Source organism: Synchiropus splendidus, chromosome 10, assembly GCF_027744825.2.
Source record: "Synchiropus splendidus isolate RoL2022-P1 chromosome 10, RoL_Sspl_1.0, whole genome shotgun sequence".
NCBI classification, from domain to species: Eukaryota; Metazoa; Chordata; class Actinopteri; order Syngnathiformes; family Callionymidae; genus Synchiropus; species Synchiropus splendidus.
The window spans coordinates 22801843-22818602 of NC_071343.1; the positions used below are offsets into that span (position 1 = coordinate 22801843).

General features: G+C 41.5%; 1 protein-coding gene across 1 annotated transcript in view; it reads right to left on the reverse strand.

Moving 5' to 3' along the window:
• slc49a4 (solute carrier family 49 member 4) overlaps positions 1 to 16760 on the reverse strand; it is a 56353-nt gene that overhangs the window by 37015 nt on the left and 2578 nt on the right. The window contains exons 2-4 of the mRNA XM_053877389.1: positions 13174 to 13267; positions 4714 to 4994; positions 1856 to 1985 (exon numbers count right to left, since the gene is read on the reverse strand). Coding sequence (XP_053733364.1) covers positions 1856 to 1985; positions 4714 to 4994; positions 13174 to 13267 — 505 coding nt within the window. The remainder of the gene's footprint in view (positions 1 to 1855; positions 1986 to 4713; positions 4995 to 13173; positions 13268 to 16760) is intronic.

A 16760-nucleotide genomic window follows, 5' to 3' on the forward strand; every position in this document is an offset into this window, starting at 1 on the left:
AGTATGATTTATTTGTATGATACTGCTGCAAATAAGTATTTGAACACATGAAAAAATCAATGTTCATAATTGGTGCAGTAGGCTTCGTTTCCAATTACAGAGGTCAAAAGTGTCCTGTTATTTTTCACCAGGTTTGCACACACTGCAGCAGGGAGTTTGGCTCACTCCTCAACACAGATCCTCTCAAGTTCAGTCAGGTTTCTGGGCTGTCACTGAGAAACACAGAGCTCAATCCTCAAACCGAGGAAGGAGGTTGTTCCCCTAAGTCTTGCAATACATGGCCCCGTCCATCCTCTCCTTAATAGAGTACAGTCATCCAGTCCCATGTGCAGAAAAACAACCCCAAAGCAAGATGCTACCACCCCCATGCTTCATATTATGGGTGGTGTTCTTGGCATGGTACACATCATTATTTTTCTTCCAAACACGACGAGTGGAATTAAGACCAAAAAGTTCCATGTTGGTCTCATCTGACCATAAGACTTCACCCCATGACTCCTCTGGATCATCCAAATAAGCAGGGGAACCTTCCATGCCACGCATGATTTTAAACCATGACGTCGTAGTGTATTACCAACAGTAACCTTGGAAATAGTGGTCCCAGCTCTTTTCAGGTCATTGACCAGCTCCTCCTCCCGTGTAGTTCATGGCTGATTCCTCACCTTTCTTAGGATCAGTGAGAACCCACACGGTGAGATCTTGCTAGGCACCCCAGTCCGAGGGATATTGACAGTCATGTTTAGCTTCTTCCACTTTCTAATAATTGCTCCATCAGTGGATCTTTGTGCTCCAAGCTGCTTGGCAATTGTCCCGTAACACTTTCCAGCCTTGCGGATTGCCATTGTGTCTTTGGACAGCTCTTTGGTTTTGGTCTTTGCCATGTTAGTTGGAGTCGTACTGATTATTTGGGGTGGACAGGTGTTTTCGTACAGCTGACCACCTCACACAGGAGCTTCTAATTTAGGAGAATAAGTGGAGTGGAGGTGGACTTTTTAAAGGTGACTAACAGGTCTTCGAGGCTCACAAGTCTGGCCAACAGACAGGTGTTCAAATACTTATTTGCAGCATGTGATGTTGTATAGTCAAGTTCCTGTTCATTATTAGTCTGCATGAGACCGATTCCTCACGTTGGTCTGGCTGGTGACACACTATCGTTGGTTCGAATGTTATTTGCTGCACTCCATGCTAGCAGTGTCTAGCTTGTGTTTTGCTATTAGCCATTACCTACGGCTTGAGCAGCCTTTAGCTCACTAACAAAACTCAAACATGTTTTCTTTCAATAAAGATGCAGACTGAAGCATAGCGACATCAACATGCAATTAAACTCGTTGTTTAAAAGACAGTTAAATATGATCCCAGGTCTCCTGGAGTTTTGAAAATAAACAGATATTGTGGATATTTATTTTAAATTCCTAACTAAGTAGTGAAAATATTATTGTTTGTTTTTTCATTGTTTTTTTTTTGTTTTTCCCCAGAAATCATTCTGATATATCATTCTTATTTAATTATTTAATTTAATTGCTTATTTAGCAGAGGTTTTTCATGGGAATAAAAATGTTTTTAATACCTCTGTAATTAGTTTTTTTCTACCCATGCAGTATAGTAAATGGTTTTGAGTATCGAATAACTTACGTGAATGTCACAACAACCCTAGTTAATAGTCTCATTTCATGATGATGGTGATAGTAAACAAATCATCATGAATCAGCATGATGTGCATCCACACTGAGCCCATATCCATCAGCAAGTATTTTTGAACATGCAGATCCAATCTCTAGCCACCTCTATCTTTCGGCTAACATCAGCAAACTGGAGGGTCCTGACTGAGACTGAGCTTGTCTACTCGTGTTCTCACCTGAGGAGTCTGCAAATACTGCTCCTGTAGCTGAGTCTCTGACTGGCTGCTGCCACACTGGGAGGCATTGGAGGTCGCGATGGGAAGTAGAACACAATGGCTGTGAAAAGAGCAGCCACTGCACCCAGCTCTGCAGACAAAAACCAAGAGACACGACGGTGAGTACATGACAGTGAGTAAGGACATCAGCTGTTTAAATACACAGATTTATCAGCACATCATTCACATAACGGTGCAGATTGGTATTTATATTTAGCAGAAAAATCTTGCAGTATTTCATGTACAACCTGATTTCATTAACAACAAAAACCACTGCATCATTATTTGGCTATTGTAATCCCTGACCATGTCCTATGTACTACAAATGGAAATATCCTTTGATGGGAATCACAAAGGCTGACCTTTAGACCCGGACCACTGTTCTAAATCTATTGATTTCTTCATGAAAACAAATTTGTCAGACTCCATTTCATACTCTTTGTCATACAATACTCATACAATATAAGATTTCTTGAGAGGAGAAATCATTTCCTTCACATCTCGTGCTAAAAAAATAAAAAGGCAAAAATTAATCTAATCGTTGATCATAGCCCTTCACCTGAATTACTTTAGGGAATCCTTCAATTGGAGTTTAATTTGCATTCCACTAAAAAAGCAGAAAAACAGATCCTGCATTCCTGAGGTCAATTCCATGAATGCAGTGATAAGAACAACCATTTTAAGGGCATCAACTGAAAGGGAAGCACGGTTGTATCTAATCCCTATAAGACAATCACGGAATAGTACTAACTTGTCCACAGGAAATCAACAAAACGTTTGAATCATGTAACTCCAAACTGCATGCATCTGAAGTTACAGCTGATATGAATACAATGACAGCATTCCTAGATGGGGAACATTTGGCAGCTCAGACCAATGGTTCAAGAATTAGCTTGGAATATACAGTAGAACACATTGAAATGCAAGAAGCAATGACATCGCTGCAGAGTTGAGGTCTCAGGATTTAGATACCCTGGCATTAACATAACCCGCAACCATAGATCTCTCCATACAGCAAACTTCACGCCGTAAATTGAAGACCAAGTGACATTTTCAGATGGAACAATCTACCTCTATCATTAGAAAGTTGGATTTATTCCAAAGTTTACCCACCTTTCTACCAAAGTAGTTTTTGCAGGATATCCATAAAATAATTTGAAGTTTCATTTGGGCAGGTACCACACTAAAGATTGAGTGTATTTTTCTCCATTGTCCTCATAATGTGCGTGGGCCTGCTTTATCTGCTTTATGCACCTAACATACAAAATTATTGGACTGGTGCGCTGCATAAGCTCACTCATGCTCACTAAAACCTTCTAAGTTCTCCTCTAACCCAAATGGTTCTGGCTACCTTTAGAATATGGAGTCAATTTTGTCTCCACTTTAAGTTGGGGGGAAAAAAAATCATCCAGAAATGTAATTTTCTCTGGCTTTATGATTAGCTCGGATAACAAGCAGAAGACCGGGACGAAGAACGGAAAACGCAGATACAGAAATTAACATGTTACATCAGCCATCCACAGCATAAAAGCTCAGTGCAACTACTCATGTTGTGTTCCTCCTTGAGCTGGAGCCACATTTACCAGGTTTGTCTGTTGGCACAGATGTTTCCAGTCGCATAAGACCTGCCTTTAAAATGTGACTTCGACGTTTCATTTAATAATGAAAGGTTTTTTAAAAAGCGCATACAGTTACATGATGTCATCAGCAGGTGGATGTACAGAGCCATCCTGTTGTGGACCATGTCGACCTCTTTGCACCCTGTACCGGACCTTCACAACACAACATCCATATTTTCCTTAGAGTGGAAAATGAAATGCGCACACTCAGAAATCTAACAGCAAAGCCACAAGGGCGAAAATGACTACGCATTCAAGCAAAGAGTTTTTCAGGACCCTCATTATCTTCCAAAGTCAGTGTTAACAATTTCTACAAAATGAAGGAAGTGATTTATTTCAAATTATTTTGCAGAATGCTGCACCAGTGCCAGACTATCAGTGTGCTGTGGTGTTAAAGATATTTTATTAGTTCTGGACTCCAGCCATTGTATCTTGTCAATAACCTCAAGGTGTTTCCTCAAACTTTTGTTATGCCAAGGGCATTTCTTATATTAGCCCTCCTGCGGTCAACAAAATATGATAACCACTCACAGGTCGTAGTTGTTAAAATCTGAATTATACACCTGAAGTTAACAAACAAAAAAGGGCTAGAATGTGCTCACATACTCCTGCGTTCAATTTTTCTAAACAAGAATATTTGGAAATGTAAGACATCCGCTAGTTTAACTCACTGACAAGTTTTACCTCATGATGACATGCAGATTTCCCTTTCCCCGTCTCTCCAAGTAAAGCTCCAGATCTTTGACAGCACCAGACACAATTACAGAACACTAACAGAACTCCCTTCCCTGTACATGCATTAGCAAAGCAAGTCTCTATCAGGTCTCTCTATTGTTAGAAATTACTGCATTGGCATTCTCCACACTGACGAGGTAGAGGAGTTGGTTTTTGGGGAACAGTTTCTCAATCCTTGTTATTTTTCTCCTTTGATGTTAAGAAAGTATAAGTGAAATAGCTGCTTCATTTTTCGAGGAATCTTGTGTATCAAATTTGAACCTTTTTAATTTTCTGAACCAGTAAAGCATATAAATCCCAGCAATCGATTTCTAAGATGTGTGGTTGTGTGTCATAAAAGTGGGGCATATTTCTCAGTGTTGCTGTACCGTTCCGCCTTTGATTGTATTTATGTCTCCTGATGGGCTGACATGAAGTGATATTGATCGTCTTTGCACTCCAGAGGCAAGTGCATGCTGCTCATACCTGCATACATAACCAGCTGGATCATGTCACGGATGGTGACTTCGGAGGCCCCTGCTGCTGCCACTGCCCACCTCGGGGTTGTCAGGTTGTTGTAGGGGGGCGGGACCACTAGGGGTCCAACGACAAATGATGCAGCTCCTCCGAGGTAGCAGAAGAGAGACGCTACTGCAGTGGCCGTGGCTCTTTGGTCGGGGGCAAACCATGTGGTGGAGAGAAACGGTCCGCTGCTCATAATGGTCGGGCCCGCTAAACCATTCAGGAACTGACCTCCATGAATTAACCTGGAAATGAATGGGAGACGTTGAAAAGAGTGCGGACAGAATTGACTCTTAAGCATGAAATATTTTTATTACCTTTACTCTTGATTCAAAGCTTAACCAAAACAGCTTGTTTAAGACTGACACCACAAGACAAACAAACACAATGCTGACTGGAAGACACCTATACTAAGTCCCAGTTTGCACGCCATGCACATACAATCTAGAATCTTATACCGCAGACTGAGACTGCCTTGGGGACACTCATATTTGAACCAGAGTTTGAATATTTCATGACTGACGGCATGGTAAATTTGGAGAGAATGAAAGTGATCTTGTGTAGCACATCAGAAAAAAATATAATATAATCTATGAAGCATCATACGTCAGTGCAAACCACATCAAGTTATTTTACCTACCATGAGGTCACCATCCATTTTATATCCATAACACTGGGCATTATGTGTCAAATTAAAAGCAATATTGCCAATACTGCCAAAAACAACGCCCACCTTTATCTCATTTTTGTGGACCCTCAGCTTTGCAATCAGGGGAGTCATATTTATTTTCGGAATCACGCAGTTATTTACATTTTGTTCCAGGGTAGATGAATGTTTCTTAGCTACGGGGCCACCTGTTTTCAAATGTTTGCCATCAGAAGTTAGTAAAACTGTGAGTGGACACACACCTCAGTCTGGAGCTACTTTCCTATACAGCACAGTGATCACAGGACGGATGTGTCAGGAAAAAATTGCCTCTAATGTGGCAGGTGATGAGGATGAATGACGAGGAAGCAGAGGACGAGCAGTTGTCTGAGAGCGCTGCAGTGTGGCCAACGAGAGATGATTAAGATGATGAGTATTGAAGAATGCTGTCAGATGAAACATGACTGATGAGGGGATCAAGAAACCGTTGGAACACAAAGTTAATAGTGTCTCTGTGTCCCAGGGCTGAGGGGATCTATTTCAGTCGTCTCAAAAGGCCACAACATGTCCGTCTAGTAAATGACAGCGGTGAGGTCCTCCAAAGTCGTAAGCGGCCTGAGTGAGTCTGAGATGCTACTATCAGACACTTACCAATCACTCGGCTGCTGGCAGAGGAGAAGAGAACATGTGACACGAAGGGTAGAATATGAAACTATAGCTAAAGTGGAGGCTGAAAAACAGGATGCTGCTCCTGACCTGTGAGACTGCGCCTCTTCTTAATGTAATGTCTGAGAGAATAGCAGCGACAAGGCAGAGGAAGTTCCTCAGTTCACAATGTCCTTTCATTCCTTGTCTTAAGATCTTCCAAAACCAAAGAGCTTATGAATAGAACACAATACCCTCAGATCAACTAAAGGAGCACACAGGGCTGAAACAGTGCAGCAGGGTGACAGCTATTGTCAGAATGTCCGCTGCAGCTCTCATCCTGCCTTCCTGGGATTAAACAAGTCAGCGGTGTCCTTGAACGCCACCCTATCGAAAACCTGGAGCCACTTCTGGCGCCTGTCCTGTCCCTGGCTGAAGATGTGATCAGCTATGCGAGGACACAAAGGACATAACAGAAAGCAAACACTGACATCTATGGGTGATCAAGAGCAATACATGCCTGCAGATTTTTGGACCAAATCTGCTTAATCCTATTAATCCCTGCTAAAGATAGACAAACTGAGACATATAAAACTTCCATGAATTGTGACCTCATTAATCAATTTAGGGCTAACAAACATCTTAATAAATCAAAGACGGCCTTATCATAACCCGATACATGCATCGATTTGTGTATCAATAAACAATTTGTTTTCACTTCCACGGGAAGGCAGCCACCAACATTTCTAAAAGGACAACATTGCAAGTCGAACAGCGGAACAGTAATGCACGACCATGTACACAGCATTCTCAAGTAAGACAAAAATAATATCCACTGGGTTTTTTTTGTGTCAATTCGAGATCATAAAGGCAACAGCAGAGTTCTCGACTTCTCTCTGTCCAGGGACCAGCTTTTCTGCAGGAATAACAGGGTTTTGCCAACTTCATTTCTTCAGCGTTTCCATGGACTGCCCTGAACCCACACTCCGGAAGATGTGCAGAGCATCTGCCCAGGTAAGCATCAAGTAGGCATCGTGACGAGATGTACTACCTGTCTCTCAATGCTGAGTTTGAAGTTTTCTGGGATTTTTACATGCAATACTTCTTCAATTAATCTGTCTGTCTTTGATTAGAATTCTTTCATCTGGGCACTCTAGATCTCATACAGAACCCCCCTGCGTCGTGTTGGGATCCCTTTTTTTAACCATGTTTTCAATCCGGAATCTAACTGATAAAAGTTCAAAGTCTGGATGATATACACACTGCGTGATAATTCAAAACTGATTAAAGTTTGATTAAAGTATTCGATTTTCAGTCCTTAATTTTGAGACTTATCTAAAACATATTGTATAAGATCTAGTTCCTTGTTCCTTATCACTGCCTGTACGGCTCGATCCATATAATGTTTGGTCTCAATATGTTCCCATTAGGGCAGAACAATTAACCGAATTTTTATCTTGATCATGATTCAGGCAGCCACATTTAAACTGTACTGGTTTTTGGTGATATATGCATTTACAAGACTTATGGACTGTGATAAAATATTTGCAATTTTGACGCCAAATTTAGAGACACATTTAAGACCCACTCTAGCACAGCCGACCTGTATACACTTCGCTGAAGTTTCACATGATCCTAAATTGCTCTTGTCTGACTAATATCTGTCAATCAATGACATGAAACCCACTCGTTGTCTGAAGACAGTGCATGGCGGATTTGAACATGCTACATGTGTCCACTTGAGTAATGTAGCCAGGCTGCCACCTGGAGTTGACGTCATATACGGCCATACCGTAGCAATTGCATTTTGAGAAATTTCAAATAAAGGAATCAGTGGCAAGCAAAAGCTGTCAAGCTTTCACAAAACGATTGGGTGACATGTATGGGTTATTGCCTATATTTGCCATTACATAAAAATCATTGACTTTTAAGCAGGCATTTCACGCACCACAGAAGATACATTTAATCTTTTACCTGTAGAGCGAAGAATGTGCATCAAGGAACAAGCTTGTCTGGGCTACCTCCTGGTCTCACAACGACACCACTGAATGGCTGATCCCCCCCAAGTGATCATGAGTGATGTGTTCAGATGCAAAAAAGACGTCAAACTTTGAATATCAAACATGTTTCATGACCAGGGTGATTTAAGTTTGGGGAGGATAGCGATCAGCCAATCAGCAGTGTCGTCATCGTCAGACCAGGAAGTAGAACAGACATGCGCTTGATATCTATCGTCTTTTGCTAGTACAGAGAGTTTCACGAGTGGTAGAAAGTGCCTTCAATTCCTTCATTTGAAGTTTCATTTTCCCATTCAGAGTGGGTTCACCAAACAGTTCCACAAAGAGCAGCAGTAGGTGCACACACAGCTTCACTATCCAGATCTCTAAACAGCAATTGTCAGTCAGCTGCTGCTAGTTTAAGCACAGACCTAATTGGTTAAACTGTTTGCGCTTCAACAGTTGGAACATCCACTGCGTAATAAATGTACAAAATGTGCCAAAAAAAATGTTTTTGTTGTGTTTTTCTGGTTTGTTTTCGGTAGCTGCTCCATAAAACCTTAATTTGGACTTCAGGTTTGATCATCTAATAGTGAGATAACCACAGATATCGTAATTTTCAATGTGGCAATGTGATCTTCTGAAAAGAGCTCATTCTTCATAGTAAATAGGACTGCAACTATTAAATTACTATAATTGCGCAAAAACAAATTTCAACCATAAGACAAAGATTAAATTGTAAGCAGAAAAGGAGATCAAGCATTGGAGCTAAATCCATTTGACCACACAGTCAACAAAGTGAAGTCTTAGGGGAAAGATTAAGATAGAAGGCTGTCAGGTGTAAGAGGTTTTCTACAAGCCAGGTTCTATGTTAGTCACCTACTCAACTTCTCACAGATGTTTGCCATATGTGATTTTTTTTACCAGTTGCCAGAGGGCAGCAAAAGAAATCACAGAATTTTGCTCAGTTGATGTGAAATTTTAAAAGACGAAAGAACAGAAACTCTTCTCACACTGGCGAGAAAGATGAGTTTCTTGACGCTATAGCCATTCTGGCTCACAAGAATAAAGAGAATAAGAGATTAGGAAACAGAATTGATTTACTGCACAGTGAGAGACAAAAATTATTATATTTTATGAAACCACAAATCAGTCACCGTGGAAGTGATACATGGCCCAGTCCATGAAGATACAATTTATGTCGGTGTTGATATTCCATGATATACAGCCAAGTGAAAAGCTTCAGAATCATTACAAAGATAACACACTTTAGGAGAAACTGGAATGACCTAGGTTATTTTGTTCCTGTTAAAAGAGGAAAGCGAGCCTTATGAACCACGTCATTTCTATGATATGACTAAAATATAATGTAATTGCAGCTCGTCTTCCTGAAATGCCATGACGGATAAGTAAGTTGTGTAAGAGCTGTTGATTAGTATTACTGCTTCTTCTTATTTTGCTTTTGGGTTCTCCCTTTTTGGCACTTTCATTTCACTTAAGTGACAGAAATGTATTTCTATGATACATTTTAGCATCATTTATCTTTGCTAATTTCGTGAAGTTTCCAAAACTGCTCTCTGTTCTTGTGGGGAATCTACACTCTCATCAACGGGCCAGTAAATATCAGTAGAAATCTATTCCTGAATGTCAATGTTTCCTTAATAGTGGTCAACGAGAGCCCCCCAGTGGTCCACATATTTTGTTTAATTACTACCCATTATCCCACCCAGTGGATGATGGGTAGGTGGAGAGAGTGGATAGGCTCCTGTCGCTCCCAGGCTCTGGTGGGCTCTGGTGACGGTACAGCGGTGGACCTGATGAGATGCTCTCATTACTCGGTTCAGAAGACGGTGGTTTCCTGTTTCTACATCTCTTCCTGCACCGACTGCCACTGACGGTGCGCTCAGCGCTGGCAAACTCACCGTGCCTGGTCGCTGGCAATTTCCGCGGTTTGGCTGAGGAGGTGAACCAGTTCCAGCTGACTTCCAGACATGGGTCTGTCCAGAGTGTGATTCCAAGATTCCCAGCAAATGACTACTCTGCGGTCGGTGTCTCCGCTCAAAGATGGCGTATATACCTTTGCTTCTTCCATCAGTGTTTCCACAACAAGGCTCGCCGGTGTGTCCCCCATTGTGCGTTCGAGACGCCAGAAAACGAAGCCGGCGCACAGTTGCAGCTGTGGCCGCTGGCGATAGAGGGGAGGTGCTATTCGTAAAAGAGTCATGGTCCGAGAGATGGTCCTTGGACTTGGACCTTGGACTCAGGGTTATAGAAAAGCCTCCTGCCCGCGACTGATTTGGATTTGTCGCCGTGGGGGTGTGGCCCGTCGGTGAACGCTGCTACTCAACCTGCCATAGAGAAATTTGGTACCAGGTCTGTAACTGTTTCAATGGATGCAGTTTTGATTTTGACATTGTGGTAGCTTACATCACTGTTCCAATTACTGGTGCAGCAGATTTTCTGTTTTTTAATGGAGGATGTGGCTAATCGCCGTTTAATTGATGTGGTGTCTTTCCCTGCTTTTCTGTGTCCTGTAATTTCCATTTCTTACTGGAGAGCCGTGTGTTCACTGCAAATGTGGACCACCATTGATGTTTGCGATTGGCAAGGTGACTGAGTCGTGGACCACTGGCCGGCTGTGCCACCTGACAGCTTTATCACAGATATTCAGCATGGGGCTGGTAAGGCAAACCCTGTAGCAGATTGCCTTTCTTGGGTGTTGGTGTGTCCAGTGTACCTAGGCATAGACTTTTGCCAAATGGCTGTTCATCAGATCAGGGATCTGGATTATCAGCCAGGAGTCCATGCGTCGCTTCCTCTTTTCTCAACGGCATCTGCGGACATTGCACATTCATTTCTCTCCACCGTGGTTGCGTGTTTTGGTTCCCTGTCGGACATCACCTTGGGCAGAGATTCTCAATTCATTTTTGAGCTTTGATTGGCACTGAATAGGCCCCTTGGCACTGAGGTCCATCATACTACCGCGAATCATCCACAAGGCGTCAATGCGTGCTACACTCTCAGATGCTAACTGGGTAGATAGCTTGCCTTGGGTGATGCTGGGGTTGCGCTCGGCACCTATGGAAGATCTAGATGCCTCTCCCGCTGAGTTGGTGTTGGTGAGTTGGTGTTGGGCACAATTTTTTCCCACTTTTGTTCGTGCCTGCAGGTGTCACGCCATGCGTTGGATCTCGGTTCGTGCAAACTGTGAATAAACTACATAGAACTAGACCAGCAATTCCTACTCCTTTGTCCTGCCACCGTGTCTTTTAAAGTCCAGCAACTACTGTTGAACGTTACGATGGTTACACAACGCGGATCAATGGTGAAAGAATAATTTCTGAGGAAAAATAAATAAATTCAAATGAAAATTGAGGGAATTAAAATGAATATATATATTTGTATAGTTTTAAGATTCATACAAATAAAGGGTGACTGTTGACATGTATTACAATATATTTTTGTTGTCCCCAATTTGATGCTGACATCACTGAGGCAGCACATGGCTGTTGAAGCCTCATTATTATATAATGTCCACATTGCACCTACATTCATCCCCTGATTTCCTGTTGGGCTAATGGGTTAGCTGGAGCCTAAACTGGGATGATGCACAAGGTAACATAAAACATAAACCTGATTGGACAAAAAAGCTGAAATCGAACCTTCAACCTTCTTGCTGTGAGGCTGCACATTAGATGTACTGAGTTCAGATTTCTAAAATCAAGGGAGTCCTGACTTAATACATGGTTGTTCATCACATGTGTAAATTAACACGGGGGCTGTGCACAAGATTATTTGCTGATGGACCACTATGCTCAGAACTGCTTCAAAGTTTGTTAGTAGGTCACTAGCCACCCGAGTCCTGACGTATCCCAGCCAACGTTCACTTACACATGCATCACTGAGCTCTCGTCACATACCCTCATGTTATTGGTTAACCACCAGGGGTCTACTTTTCTTTCATCTTTGTCAGGAATACACAGCCTGTGAATATCTCATCACCAACAGCTGATCTTTTCTATTCTATTGAAATATACTAGTTCAGACGGAGACCATTTATGTATAACCTCCATGATTGTAAGAGGAAATTATTGACTACATGTATGTGGTATTTGGAGCCAACTTGACACTTACAGACAGAGATCTCTACTTCTTCTCATCTCAGATGGAAGAAATGTGAATTAATGATAGGGCATAATGGTGGCTTTTAAAAAGAGAGAGCATTAATTGGTCAGGAATTTAACACGGGTAACAAATCGAGCCCAGTATGACCAAGACGAGACCTAGTCTAAATGGTGTCGATTCCGAGACCAGTCTCAAGTACTGATATACTACTGTTATGCTGCTTTCCTGTTGTCCTCGGAAGCGGAGTCGGAAGGTGGGAGAATACGCACCACCCCAAGTTCACAATCCAAGATGGCTCCCTTAAATGCAAACAGAATGAAGGAAGAGGGTCGCCAACGTTTTAGCAACCATAAGCTACTCCAAGGGCACTGTGCAACCCATTGGATCAGTACACACTTCTGAGCTCATGATATACTGTATAATGGCTGATAAATTATATTCCTCTGAAATACTTGTCTCATTGCTGAGTTTTCACAATAACTACCAATAGTGTAAAATCACAAAGGAATCACGAAATCAAACATAATAAGATGGTTATTGCATGAAAATTTATTTATTTATTTATTTTTTAACGGACCATGGGCTACTCCCTTGGTCTCTGCGGGCTACCTGGTGCCTATGTTGGTGACGCCTGATGTAGAAGTTTTGAAACGAATTAAATACACCAACAGAAAAAAATACATTGTACATATTTGTATTTCCTCCTCATCCTGCAGGTGTGGAGCGTATTTTAGAATTGGTTGAGAGTTGGCTTCGTGAACATCTTCTTTCCCAACATCCGTAACCGAAACGCACTGAACTCACCCTTGACATCTTTCCCAGCAGAGACGCAGCATTAGTAGTGACAATGACAACACTGTGCAACAGGTACACGTAATTCATTATAAATCTTCCAAATGACAGCACTGGGTGACAAAGGGCAGCAGAGTTAGCGAATCCAGTCTTGTTTGGTGATAATTTAATTGCCAATAACCTCACTCGATTAGATTTCATGAGCAGGATGAGTCTTACCATCGTCTGAGGTGCAGGTCTGTCACTGGGACGCTTCGCAGAGCTGATCCAAGCAGCATGAGGAACCCTGAGAGAATGAGAGACACTCGCAGACCTAGAGGGCAAAAGTGGAGTGTAGTCAGTAAGGAGTCCTGATAGTTGTAGTTTACAAATATAAATTGAGTATCTACACTTTTGCGGACCTGTGCATATCTCTATGGCTTCAACTGACTTCCTGGTTTCATAGTAAAACAGTGTGGCTTATAGGTGGATGTTCATCAGCAAGTAAATAAACCAAGCAGATAATACGTAGGTAACACGGTAACATTTAATGTACAAAATCATTTCGAGTTCAGCAGCCTACAATACAAATAGATTAATCAAAGCCTATAAGAGCATACACCAATTGGACTTGCACACGCGAACATGATGAGACCGCGCTCTCCAGCTCCGCGGCGTTTGACACCGGCGGGTGACAGTTGTGGAGAGTGTGGTGGACTTTGGTTCACGATCGTAGTTTTTAACTTATTTTTCACAAAGGAAACCTTTGATAACGACATTGATCGACTCTGAGTCTCTGGGTCTGTCTTTATTTTATTAGATAGAGTGGTCCTCATAGGTTTCCTGACGCGGTCGTCTGCCTTGGTTCATATCAACACATGTAGGTCTCCCGCTGCGCTGGCGAAACACCCTGGTGAAAATAGTTGGATATTGGACAGAGCTCCGCTCCGGTATTGGCGACGGCGTCCCCTTCCATTAGGGTTCACTGATCGCGGACACGCTCTCTCAGACAGCGCTAATGCTACACCCAGGCATCAGTTAGGGACCATCAACAAATTCTAAAGTTGTCAAAGCATTAGTGAACTCTTCAATAAGGCAAAGAAAAGCAACCATTTCAGGCGAGAGAACTGTGAAAACGTTTCTCATCACACAAGACAAAGAACTGACAGTTTCTATAATAGAATATGACTAAATGATCATTTATTGAGATAAGCAGACGGCTCAATCTAAGCCCTAAATAAAACGACCAGGCTCTTCCTGGGACATGAAACATTGAACTTCTCATCTCTACACATGGTTATTACACACTATTATATTTAGACATAAACAAATAATGACGCTGGAGACGAACTCCAGTAATACGTTTCATCATAAAACAGTTTCAAGAGAGACTGTAGTGTGTACAACACATGGAATGGAATGAAGATTGAATTATTGTGATAATTATCGTTATCTCCGAAATTACCACATTTATCGTGATAACTTTTTTGTCCATATCGCCCAACCCTATGTCAAAGTTTAGAAAACTATCACAGATACACAGCTGACGCAATTGCATGCTTATCTTATGCATAAATATATGAAAGCAGTTGAAAGAAGATAAACAAAACTGTAGCCCTTTAGATTGTAGAAAGGAAAACAATCATTATACAAATATTTTTAAAATATTTATGAATTAATTAGGGTCAGTCAAGTGAAACAACAACCAAGGAAGAGCCCTGCATTCTGAAAGTGTGACTGTGGCAGCAACTATTGAGTTCATCTCTGTTCAGGATTATTTGACACAGATGTTTGTTTTTATGAAGTCATTTTTATACAAATGGATGTTTGCAGTTTCTTCTTTACAAAGCAAGTTGTCATGTCAGTCGATGACTTGGTGCGTCTGGAGGGTGGAGTTAGGCTGGCTAGCCTAGCTAAAAGCCTGCTCCTGAGTCTTATGACTCACGATGATGGAGACTCAATCTGATGATCTCAGCGTAACTTAAGTGAACAACCAACATGTGGTGAGTCAATATCACGAGAAAACTTATGTAATGGCGCCTCGTGAATTACGGTTTTTGCATTGGTGTTTGTCTTGCCCTGCATCATTGTCACTGCCTGACAATCAGACCACACAGTTCCTCCTCTTGTCAGGTGACACACTCAAACCACTAAAGGTAAAGAGTGACTCAGTGTACATCAGATTAAGAGCTTTTTGTGAGGCTGCACTGCAGAGTCCTTGACCACACGCAGGAAAAAGACATCTTTTAATGAACGAAAAACAACATTTATTGTGCTTTTTTAACTTCAAACTACAGAGTCATAAAATAAAATCAGGTAATGTTTCAATTTTGGCTTTCTTGCTCAAAAAAACTCCCCCCCTTAACCGAACAAAAGCAGAATAAATGGTGTGCAAATAAGTCCAAAGGCAAGTTTGCTAAAATCAGACGACTTGGGCTTTTTAGCTATGATTTATAAAAACCCCAACATTGAGTAACATCTCATGCAAAAAGCGAAAATCTGCTAGCTCAGATAACAATTTTTGTTGATACATTGAAAATATATATGAAACTAGTACTGCACTGTTTTAACACATTTCAGTTTTTTACTTATTCCCAACACATTCTCAACTCTAGGTACAGTTTCTGATCAATTACATGGGACCCCTTCCATGTTATCTACAGTTTGCAAGATTGAAACGTCAACTTGAAGCATGAAAGAAACATGTTCATCCTTTTCAGAGTATAGAATTTAGTTCACATGCCTACACGATACATGAGCTGCCAACATGAGCCGTTCGCTTCGTGACTGTAAGCGGGAGGACGTTAAGAGTGGCTTCGACATTAAACTTGCTATTGAAACGCAGCAACATCTAACATCTTGCTAAGACGACCCCTGACTCCTTAAGTTTTGTTTAATCTAGGGATGCACTGATCTGATCCTGGTATCGACCCGATACTGCCACTGAAGGTGGTATCGGGCTGGGTGAAAAATTGTAGATCCGTAGCCGATCCTGGCAGTCCTCACAGACTTTAATGAATGATATTCTGGCAGAGCAGGTAGACTCACGTGCGGCAAGCAACAGCTCCACAGCAATTATTCAGGTGCAAACTTACCTGACAGAGCCAACTATTCCTACTACAGACAATCCATTCCAGTGCTGGGCGGTCAAACAACCTTTACCTGGCCCGGCTGCTTGTGCTACAAAGTACCTCAGTGATCCATGCACCAGCATAGAGTGAGAGACTTTTCAGTATTGTCTCTGACATGGTAGATGAAAAACGGAACAGACTTGCTTGTGTTCTTAAGGAAGAATTTATCAATGCATTTCAGTGAGCATTGGCTGTTTTATGTTCAGACGTTAAGCTACTTGATTTTTTGTTCAATGCAGGGAAATCTTAACTTTTCTCAAAATTGTCAATTTTATTTTTTTGTGATCACATACAGAGCTTGACATTCTCAGGGTTGTTTGCACTGTTGTTTACAGTGATAATAATGTATTATATTATATTTTATATTTATTTTGAAGAGTTTTCAAGGGTCATTTGTTTTATCCAAAATTCTGGTAAATGTTTAAAAAACTTAATTGTTGAAATAAATACCAACGTTGGATTCTTACGCATTGTCATTTTTGCCTTTGCCTTTACTCTAAGCATGACCAGTCCCATTGTATGGCACGAGGTTAATATTTGGTATCGGATTGGTATGGGTCGATTCTCCAAGCCCAAGTATCGGTATCGTATCGGGACCATAAAAGTCCGTCCCTAGTTCTGCTTTAAATGCTTTTTAATTTCTAATCATCTGAAACAGGAAGGGACTCACAGGCACGACTCACCGCTCCCTTTTGT